The 11,424-nt window shown below is 49.5% G+C and overlaps 1 protein-coding gene across 1 annotated transcript in view; it reads left to right on the top strand.

Annotated features, from left to right (window-relative positions):
- Window positions 1-11,093: 11,093 nt before the first annotated feature.
- LOC138498718 (prostate stem cell antigen-like) overlaps window positions 11,094-11,424 on the top strand; it is an 82,843-nt gene continuing 82,512 nt past the window's right edge. The window contains exon 1 of the mRNA XM_069622360.1: window positions 11,094-11,233. Within this exon, the coding sequence (XP_069478461.1) occupies window positions 11,182-11,233 (52 nt within the window). The 5' untranslated portion in view covers window positions 11,094-11,181. The remainder of the gene's footprint in view (window positions 11,234-11,424) is intronic.

The following is an 11,424-nucleotide window of genomic DNA, read 5'->3' as shown; positions in this document are numbered from 1 at the left end:
TGCTGTGTTGAATGAGTCTTCCCAACACTAACTCATGAGGACACCCAAGGATCCTGAATGCATACACCTGCTGTGATGAAGGGAGAGCCCCATTAGTAATCTTCCAGGACTCATAGATGCTTGTGTCCAGGCACTTGCTGTGTTGAATGAGTCTTCCCAACGCTAACTCATGAGGACACCCCAAGGATCCTGAATGCATCCACCTGCTGTGATGAAGGGAGAGCCCCATTAGTAATCTTCCAGGACTCATAGATGCTTGTGTCCAGGCACTTGCTGTGGTGAATGAGTCTTCCCAACGCTAACTCATGAGGTCACCCCAAGACGCTCAATGAATCCACCTGCCGTGATGAAGGGAGAGCCCCATTAGTAATCTTCCAGGATTCATAGATGCTTGTGTCCAGTCACTTGCTGTGGTGAATGAGTCTTCCCAACACTAACTCAAGAGGACAACCTCAGGATCCTGAATGCATCCACCCGCTGTGATGAAGGGAGAGCCCCATTAGTAATCTTCCAGGACTCATAGATGCTTGTGTCCAGTCACTTGCTGTGGTGAATGAGTCTTCCCAACACTAACTGAAGAGACAACCCCAGGGTCATGAATGCATCCACCTGCTCTAATGAGGGGCAGTCCCATTAGTAATCTTCCAGGACTCATATACGCTTGTGTCCAGCCACTTAATGTGGTGAATCAGTCTTCCCAATACTAACTCATGAGGACAACCCCAGGATACTGAATACAGCCACCTGCTGTGATGAGGGGAGAGCCCCATGAGTAATCTTCCAGGACTCATAGATGCTTGTGTCCAGGCACTTGCTGTGGTGAATGAGCCTTCCCAACACTAACTCAAGAGACAACCCAAGGGTCATGAATGCATCCACCTGCCCTGATGAGGGAGAGTCCCATTAGTAATCTTCCAGGACTCATAGATGCTTGTGTCCAGCCACTTACAGTGGTGAATGAGTCTTCCCAACGCTAACTCATGAGGACAACCCCAGGATACTGAATGCATCCACCTGCTGTGATGAAGGGAGAGCCCCATTAATAATCTTCCAGGACTCATAGATGCTTGTGTCCAGGCACTTGCTATGGTGAATGAGTCTTCCCAACGCTAACTCATGAGGACAACCCCAGTAAGCTGAATTCATCCACCTGCTGTGATGAAGGGAGAGCCCCATTAGTAATCTTCCAGGACTCATAGATGCTTGTGTCCAGGCACTTACTGTGGTGAATGAGTCTTCCCAACGCTAACTCAAGAGGACAACCCCAGGATCCTGAATGCATCCACCTGCTGTGATGATGGAGAGCCCCATTAGTAATCTTCCAGGACTCATAGATGCTTGTGTCCAGGCACTTGCTGTGTTGAATGAGTCTTCCCAACGCTAACTCATGAGGACAACCCCAGGATACTAAATACAGCCACCTGCTGTGATGAGGGGAGAGCCCCATGAGTAATCTTCCAGGACTCATAGATGCTTGTGTCCAGCACTTGGTGTGGTGAATGAGTCTTCCCAACACTAACTCAAGAGACAACCCCAGGGTCATGAATGCATCCATCTGCCCTGATGAGGGAGAGTCCCATTAGTAATCTTCCAGGACTCATAGATGCTTGTGTCCAGGCCCTTGCTGTGTTGAATGAGTCTTCCCAACGCTAACCTATGAGGACACCCCAAGGATCCTGAATGCATCCACCTGCTGTGATGAAGGGAGAGCCCCATTAGTAATCATCCAGGACTCATAGATGTTTGTGTCCAGGCACTTGCTGTGGTGAATGAGTCTTCCCAACGCTAACTCATGAGGACAACCCCAGGATACTGAATACAGCCACCTGCTGTGATGAGGGGAGAGCCCAATGAGTAATCTTCCAGGACTCATAGATGCTTGTGTCCAGGCACTTGCTGTGGTGAATGAGTCTTCCCAACGCTAACTCATGAGGACAACCCCAGGATACTGAAGGCATCCACCTGCTGTGATGAAGGGAGAGCCCCATTAGTAATCTTCCAGGACTCATAGATGCTTGTGTCCAGGCACTAACTGTGGTGAATGAGTCTTCCCAACACTAACTCAAGAGAACAACCCCAGGATGGTGAATGCATCCACCTGCTCTAATGAGGGGGAGTCCCATTAGTAATCTTCCAGGACTCATAGACGCTTGTGTCCAGCCACTTACTGTGGTGAATGAGTCTTCCCAATGCTAACTCATGAGGCCAACCCCAGGATACTGAATGCAGCCACCTGCTGCGATGAGGGGAGAGCCCCATGAGTAATCTTCCAGGACTCATAGATGCTTGTGTCCAGGCACTTGCTGTGGTGAATGAGTCTTCCCAACACTAACTCAAGAGGCAACCCCAGGGTCATGAATGCATCCACCTGCCCTGATGAGGGAGAGTCCCATTAGTAATCTTCCAGGACTCATAGATGCTTGTGTCCAGCCACTTACTGTGGTGAATGAGTCTTCCCAACGCTAACTCATGAGGACAACCCCAGGATACTGAATGCATCCACCTGCTGTGATGAAGGGAGAGCCCCATTAATAATCTTCCAGGACTCATAGATGCTTGTGTCCAGGCACTTGTTATGGTGAATGAGTCTTCCCAACGCTAACTCATGAGGACAACCCCAGTATGCTGAATTCATCCACCTGCTGTGATGAAGGGAGAGCCCCATTAGTAATCTTCCAGGACTCATAGATGCTTGTGTCCAGGCACTTACTGTGTTGAATGAGTCTTCCCAACGCTAACTCATGAGGACACCCCAAGGATCCTGAATGCATCTACCTGCTGTGATGAAGGGAGAGCCCCATTAGTAATCTTCCAGGACTCATAGATGCTTGTGTCCAGGCACTTGCTGTGGTGAATGAGGCTTCCCAACACTAACTCAAGAGGACAACCCCAGGATCCTGAATGCATCCACCTGCTGTGATGAAGGGAGAGTCCCATTAGTAATCTTCCAGGACTCATAGGTGCTTGTGTCCAGGCACTTACTGTGTTGAATGAGTCTTCCCAACGCTAACTCATGAGGGCACCCCAAGGATCCTGAATGCATCTACCTGCTGTGATGAAGGGAGAGCCCCATTAGTAATCTTCCAGCACTCATAGATGCTTGTGTCCCGGCACTTGCTGTGGTGAATGAGTCTTCCCAACGCTAACTCATGAGGACACCCAAGGATCCTGAATGCATCCACCTGCTGTGATGAAGGGAGAGCCCCATTAGTAATCTTCCAGGACTCATAGATGCTTGTGTCCAGGCACTTGCTGTGGTGAATGAGTCTTCCCAACACTAACTCAAGAGGACAACCCCAGGATACTGAATGCATCCACCTGCCGTGATGAAGGAACTATCCTGATACTCATGCACTGGTGCCCACTGGCCATCATGCCTACATACTCTCTGTGATGCAGGTCCCATGTATGCGCTGACGTACTAGATTGTGATGCTGGAAATGCATATCAGGGACAGGGCCTCCGTATCCTTGTCCTTTACTGCCTTTTTATCGTGAGTTCTGTTGTGTTTCCTGTGCAGGAGTTCATGTGGGACTCCTGGCGGTGCAGCTCTCTCTTTTTTTGTTTGGTGAACAGACCCATGGGATACCCTTTCGGCAACCATGGGTGGGGGTATAACCCTGTGCCCCTAGTGTATGTTTTTGGGAACCTGTGGGTGGCCCACAGAGAAGGGTATGGGCTGGTGGCAGCTCCATGCTGAATTCGACAGATGCTCTGAGTATCCTCCATTTTGGGATACCCCGGCCCTGCCACTGGAATCAGTTGACTCCTGATAGAAAACAAGATGGCCCCTGTGGCCTCTTGCTTTCTATTGCATGTTACCTTGTTTTCGACCTGATCTGAAAGCTGCCAAATTCGTCGAGGACTGACCCGGAGAGGACCTGGTAAGGCGCCCTCTTCCCATGCTCCAAGGGTCCATTGAGCACCGCTAACCTTCGCCGAAGCTCCCTGGAAGTCAGACCTTCGAAAGGCTGCCTACCCGAGATGGGACAGCCGAGGAGAACGAAGTGAAGCACCCGGACTTCGCCGCTGTCGAAGTTCATCGCCGTCGACCATGGTTTGCAGGTTTGTGTAACCGCTGGAGGCTCGTCGAAGTTGTGTTGCCCCAGAAGAGGGGACCACTTGACGCCGGGCCGCCGATGACCCGAGCCGCCCGCTCCTTTGCCTAAGAACATTAGACAGAGAGTCAAGGCCGCCGACGTGCCGAGGAGAATCCGCCGGTGGGTTCCCCACCATCCAGAGACCACAAAGACTTCAACGACTCGTCGCCCTTGCTGGGCCACCGTTCTTCCGAAACTCTTTGCGGTCCTGAACAATCAATCACCGAGGCGCCTCGCACACCTCATCCTCGCAGGACGTCGCCGACGAGCAACGCCTGGATCGACGCCATGGTCCCGGCACCCTCGAACTTCTCCGCGAAGCCGTCAATGCCAAGTTCACTTCCTTCGACGCCTCTCGACGATCCATGACTCCTGCTTGAAAGGGGGTCTTTCAAGAAGAATCCGTCGACGCTTCTTCGAAGAACTCTACTCCACCAGGTACATTGGGGGGGGGGTAAAAACATTATAGGAGAGAACAAGACTATTGAGCAATATATGGACTGGGCTTGTGCTATATCTTTATTTTACAGGTTGACCAGGTGGGGGGATCTCCACACAGAACTGTGTCTAGTGGTAGGGGCCAGAAATCTGCCTATTGTTTCAACCTTTCCTTTCCTTCCCTCATCTCTGACTGTCTGTCTGCCATCCAGGAATGGTGTGCCGCCAATGACCTCTGCCTTAATGCTAGTAAGAATGAGATTCTACTCATCGGCACACCCACTCCCTCCTTCCCTGTAGCTCTCTGGCCATCCTCGCTTGGCCCTCCTCCTGCTCCTACCTGCAAGGCAAAAAACCTCGGGGTCATCTTCGACTCCACACTCTCCTTCTCTCCTCATATATCTGACGTCTCTAAGAAGTCACACTACCAGCTGCACCTCCTCAGAGGTATTATTCCCTTCCTCTCCTTCCCCCAGAAGCTCACTGTCTCCCGAGCCCTGGTTCTCTCGAAGCTGGACTACTGTAACAGCCTCTATCTTAATCTGCCTGCCTCCACTCTCCGCCCCCTGCAACTCATCCAGAACAGAACTGCGAGACTTGTCCTTGGCCTCAAGCCCAGGGACCGTATCTCTCCAGGACTGAAATCTCTACACTGGCTCCCAGTGGCTGCGAGGATTAAGTTCAAAACCCTCTGCATTGTCCACAAGGACTTCTGGGGCCTGGGGCCTAAATACCTTCAACTCGCTCTTCCTAAATATCTTCCTTCCCGAGCCCTTCGCTTATCCATCTCCAACTCCCTCAGGGTCAGCCGCTTCTCAAAGCAACGAGTCGGGTGTCGATCTCTCGCCGTGGCAGGGGCCTCCCTCTGGAACAGCCTTCCTGCCTCCCTGAAACTTGAGGAGAACCATCTCCGGTTCCGGAAGCACCTCAAAACCTTCCTCTTTGCTTCTGCTTTCTCTCTCCCTCTCCCCTGCTAAAGTCTCGACTGAATCTGCACCGAATCTGCAACTGGGCCACTCTCACCGACCTCGGTCCTGGTCCCAGCCACTCTCCTCTTGCACTGCCTCCCTGGCAACCCCTGCACTGAGGGACTGTCTCTGTATCCCTACAGCCCCCCCTTTCCCAGCTCTTTCCCGCACTTACCTTGCACTTGCCACCAGCTGGCCCTATTTATTTACTTATTCTATTGACTTGTACTGCACTTCCCCCCTCCCCTTCCCCTTGCACTTTTCCCTTCCCCCTACCCCTGCACTTGCGCGGTCTGAATGACACCTGGCCTAGTAGGATCGTTGTCTGTCTTCCCCTTGTTCCCCCCTCCCTGCCTCGTCGCGCCTTGAAACACTTGTGTATAGGCGCGTTACAAATGTCATATCATATCATATCATATCATATCATAACCATCTTGCGTTCCTTCCTATCTCTATTGCTGTTTTCCTTGTTATTGATCTGTGTAACATTCTAACAGTATAGTTAATGCACTTTAATGGGATCTGATAATATTGGTGGTACCACTTTAGAATTGTATATATTTACCATTGTTGATTTCCAAGTACAAAGTGCGCTATTGTGATCGTGTACATACCTTTGAATATTAATTATATAAAGATTGTGTTTTCAGTAATACAGTGTGTGGGCATTCCTTTGTGAGGGTCCGGGGGCTACACTGTACTTAAGAACCAGGCTGCATCACCTCCTGAGAAGCTAGGCCTTTATTGCTCGTCCATTGCTACCTTATAGAGAATCTTGGCTGGGGTCCTCTGTGCCTCTCCTCTACCATATAGAGAGCAGAAGTACAGACACCCCCCACCAGGTATCTTTACAACCGTGTCAATGGCAGAGGATAGATCGAGGAGGATAAAGGCATAAAGAGTGCTGGAGTCATCATTTGAGAGCAGGTTATCATGGGTGTTCAGGGGAGCAGTTTACATGCCCCTGGCTGCTCTGAATACAGACTGGTGATCATGGAAATAGCCAAAAGATTCAGTGTGATGGTTAAATTGGGAGATGACCAACTTCTCCAGGAGTTTGCCCAAGAAGGGGGTGGAAGTGGAGACTGCAGTAGGATTGGCAAGTTTCTTAAAGATTTTGAAATGTTCAGCCCTATTATTTGAGGCCCTAGCGATGCAGGTTTGGATATTGGCCTATTTCCTGGAGCAGATGGAGAGTCAGTATTGCCTTTGGAGCAGGCAGCAGGCCAGTTTGTCAGAGGATGTTCTAGAAGCCAACCACTTTCGTTCAGCAACTTTGCACTTGCGTTTCAGCGATGCTAGATCGGAATCTGACCAGGTGTTGCACTTGGAGGTGGGTTTCATGCGGATCCTCATGGCAGGGGCAAGGATGTCAAGGGTGTTGAAGATGGGGAGGTGAAGGTTAGTAAGGGCTGAGTCAGTGTGGGAGTGAATAAAAGGAATGTGGGGAGTAAAGGAGGCAGCAAAAGCAGCTACTGATACTCGCTTCATCGGTCGAGGAATGACAGAGAAGGAGATTGGCAGAGAAGGCAGAGGCTTAGCCAGGAAGCCCAGGAGCTCAAGATGGGAGGAAAGGAGAGAGTGGTCAGACCAGGAGAGAGGAGTAGTCAGAGGGTTAGAGAAGGTGATATCAGCTGAGATGAGCACATCCAAAGTGTGCCCGGCTGAGTGGGTTTGTCCAGATGCAAGAATGGTGTGGGATCGAGAATCGCAGAGGTTGCGGAAGAGTAGCGTGGATACGTCAGGAGAATCAGATGAATATTGAAATCCCTGAGGAGGAGAAGCTTAGAGGTAGAGGTCAGAAGAGAGGAGACGAGGTTGGCCCACTCTGAGAGGAAGGGAGTGATCGGCCCAAGAGTCCTGTAGATAGTAGCGAGAGTGAGCAAGAGAGTAGGAGAGACACAGAGCTTAAAGACAAGACATTCCAAGGTAGACTAGGATTGAGTGGGTATGATGGTAGTAGGGACCCATTCAGGGGAGACAAGGGCCACTCTGCCTCCAGTCCGGTTAGACCTGGTCTTGGAGAGGTTAACACTTCTGCTCCTACGGATATCTGATCCAGGTGAATGGAAATACATTCACTTCCCTAAACTCCTGCAGATCGACGCCAAGCACTGGACTCTCCAAGTTAATGAAGGCTACGGTGTGCTCCCTGAGTGCTGCATCACTTGCTTCCTGAGTGTCACCCTGCTATGTGAATGCAGGCATGGCGGGCTTTCAACGTATGCAGGAGTTTCTGAGGTCACTGGGGCCCGCGCAGCATACACTGGGCCTCTCTCCCAGGAATGTGCCACGGGTTGCGATGCACATTGATACTCATGTTCTCAGTTTCACTGTTTGGTGATTTATTACATGGTCATACAAAATGAAATATATTTTAATATTTGGGGGGAGTAAATACGTGTGTATATCTTTAGAATTAATTCAAGAGAGGCAATATCGCTTCTGAGCCAATGTAAGGATCTAAGGCCTAGGACATGACTCTATGGAATTAGGCAAGGTGAGCAGCCAAGTCAGTGATGGGGACCGCTCTAAAAGAGGCTGAGGTGGCGGCCATGATGGGATGAATTCAAGAAGGACCTTCTTTCCATATCAAGATGAGTAACTGCAGGACACATTATTATTGTCGCTCTAAAAAAGGCTGAGGTGGCGACCATGATGGGATGGGTTCAAGAACGACCATCTTTCCATATCAAGATGAGTAACTGCAGGACACATTATTATTGTCGCTCTAAAAAAGGCTGAGGTGGCGACCATGATGGGATGGGTTCAAGAACGACCATCTTTCCATATCAAGATGAGTAACTGCAGGACACATTATGATTGTCGCTCTAAAAGAGGCTGAGGTGGCGACCATGATGAGATGGGTTCAAGAACGACCATCTTTCCATATCAAGATGTGTAACTGCAGGACACATTATGATTGTCGCTCTAAAAGAGGCTGAGGTGGCGACCATGATGGGATGGGTTCAAGAACGACCATCTTCCCATATCAAGATGAGTAACTGCAGGACACATTATGATTGTCGCTCAAAAAGAGGCTGAGGTGGCGGCCATGATGGGATGGGTTCAAAAACGACCATCTTTCCATATCAAGATGAGTAACTGCAGGACACATTATGCTTGTCGCTCTAAAAGAGGATGAGGTAGCGGCCATGATGGGATGGGTTCAAGAAGGACCATCTTTCCATATCAAGATGAGTAACTGCAGGACACATTATGATTGTCGCTCTAAAAGAGGCTGAGGTGGCGACCATGATGGGATGGGTTCAAGAACGACCATCTTTCCATATCAAGATGTGTAACTGCAGGACACATTATGATTGTCGCTCTAAAAGAGGCTGAGGTGGCGACCATGATGGGATGGGTTCAAGAACGACCATCTTCCCATATCAAGATGAGTAACTGCAGGACACATTATGATTGTCGCTCAAAAAGAGGCTGAGGTGGCGGCCATGATGGGAGGGGTTCAAGAACGACCATCTTTCCATATCACGATGAGTAACTGCAGGACACATTATGATTGTCGCTCTAAAAGAGGCTGAGGTGGCGAACATGATGGGATGGGTTCAAGAACGACCATCTTTCCATATCAGGATGAGTAACTGCAGGACACATTATGATTGTCGCTCAAAAAGAGGCTGAGGGGGCGGCCATGATGGGATGGGTTCAAGAAGGACCATCTTTCCATATCAAGATGAGTAACTGCAGGACACATTATGATTGTCGCTCTAAAGGAGGCTGAGGTGGCGGCCATGATGGGATGGGTTCAAGAACGACCATCTTTCCATATCAAGATGAGTAACTGGCAGGACACATTATGATTGTTGCTCTAAAAGAGGCTGGGGTGGCGGCCATGATGGGATGGGTTCAAGAACGACCATCTTTCCATATCAAGATGAGTAACTGCAGGACACTTTATTATTGTCGCTCTAAAAGAGGCTGAGGTGGCGGCCATGATGGGATGGGTTCAAGAACGACCATCTTTCCATATCAAGATGAGTAACTGCAGGACACATGATTGTCGCTCTAAAAGAGGCTGAGGTGGCGGCCATGATGGGATGGGTTCAAGAAGGACCATCTTTCCATATCTAGATGAGTAACTGCAGGACACATTATGATTGTCGCACTAAAGGAGGATGAGGTGGCGGCCATGATGGGATGGGTTCAAGAACGACCATTTTTCCATATCAAGATGAGTAACTGCATGACACATTATGATTGCAACTGACCAAGCTTGTGTCACCTCTAGTAGGCAAATGCAAACGTCCCTCTCTGCTACATGGACCAAAATGAGCTTTCAGGAGTTTATGGAGATATATCAGTCTAGCAGAGGTTGTGTATGACTCTACTTGGGTTTTTGTGTTCGTCGTTTGTTGGGATCCGCCCATTCGTTAACAAGGTTTGGTTGTAAACCCTAATGGTAAATAGGAGCTGAGGAGCATAGGGCCAATTGAGCACTCCATCACGTGTTTGCGTGTAATCAATCTTTTGGTGATGCAAACTTTCAATGCCATCTTTCCGTGTTTTTGCTTCTGGTCTGGATTCGGGTCTGATTCCAGACACCATTCAAGGATCCAGGCCATCCCTCATTGTGGCGATGTTGCCCCCCAATTTCTGAAGTAGGCAGAAGCCATAACACCGCCTGCTGTTTCACGCTCACTCTCGCCGGTCACAACATTAGGCCGTTGGACTCGGATTGTAGACGGTATTGGTCCTACAAGTAATCCTGGTAGGATAACCCCCCCCCCCCCATGTCCATCAGGCAGCTCTATAGGATTTGTACAAATTTATCTCAACGAATCATTGACTTTCTTTTTTTGCTGGAAGGTTTTACTGCAAATATATGTGGGGGGGTCCTCTCCGAGGCCCCCCCCATAACTCCCTACATTCATTATTTGCTTAAACCCACCCCCAAATATATTTGCGTCACAATCCAGTCTCACAGGGAGGATTTGCATCCCTGATGGCGCTTTTAATGAGGTTTCATCAGGGGGAAGTTGGGTTGCCCAGTCAGGATAAATGCAAACATTCCGTGGACCTCCTCCTGAAGTGACGCTGGGACTTCTGACCTTACAGTTTCGATCACTGCTGTCTGTGTGGGTAACTGCTCTGGAGATCAGCCGAATTGAACGCTCAGTAATTCAAGTGTGACTATAGCAATCCTCTGCGGTTATAATGAATGAGTGTAACATAAATGCACCACACAGTGTCTGCGTTTTCACCAAACTAAGTTGGCAATTTACACGCCATAAAATTGAAACAGTTGTTCCTTCTCCTGGGTTCACCCTGCGCTTATCGTTAGTTTTCAATTTAGGAATGTGGGGTTCTTTTGTATTCACGGCAGACGCCACGTGCAGTCGTTAGGGCTGGGATTACACCTGCGCCTGCAATCGCCCCCCCCAGCCCCCATTATGCTTCTCTTGCAGGGGGTAGCAATGCTGTGTGCACCCAGAGAGGTATTGTTTCTTTGCAACACCCGCATAAACTCTGTCTCCTTGGTGCACATGTGACTGCACAACAAGCGTCCCCACAACACTGTGATGCTTTATAAAGCGGTCACAGCAGGATGCCACACCAGCACCAGGCGAAGGCAACCCGCAGAGACATTGCTGGAGGACACACTCACAGAGACATCAGCCATCAGACACAGCCTCTCTCCCCCTCCAGCAAAGATGAAGGTCCTCCTGTGCGCTCTCCTGGCTTCTGCACTCCTTCTTGGCATAGGTAAGTCTGTCACTGGTGTATACACCGTGGGTCGCTCTGTGGGGGGCTGCCCGTGCCATAACACATGCAGGGCACAAGACTGCACAAGCATAAGGATCAGTGTTACAAACTGTTGTACAATGCTTTAAATGTCCATTCAATTTTATTTAAATCATCTGTTTTGAGTTTAGTTTTAATTCACTTTAATTTGA

Source organism: Ambystoma mexicanum, chromosome 5q (genome assembly GCF_040938575.1).
Source record: "Ambystoma mexicanum isolate Mex_15411 chromosome 5q, UKY_AmexF1_1, whole genome shotgun sequence".
NCBI lineage: Eukaryota > Metazoa > Chordata > Amphibia > Caudata > Ambystomatidae > Ambystoma > Ambystoma mexicanum.
The sequence above is the reverse complement of the archived record's forward strand: the minus strand, read 5'-3'. Positions and strand labels throughout refer to the sequence as shown.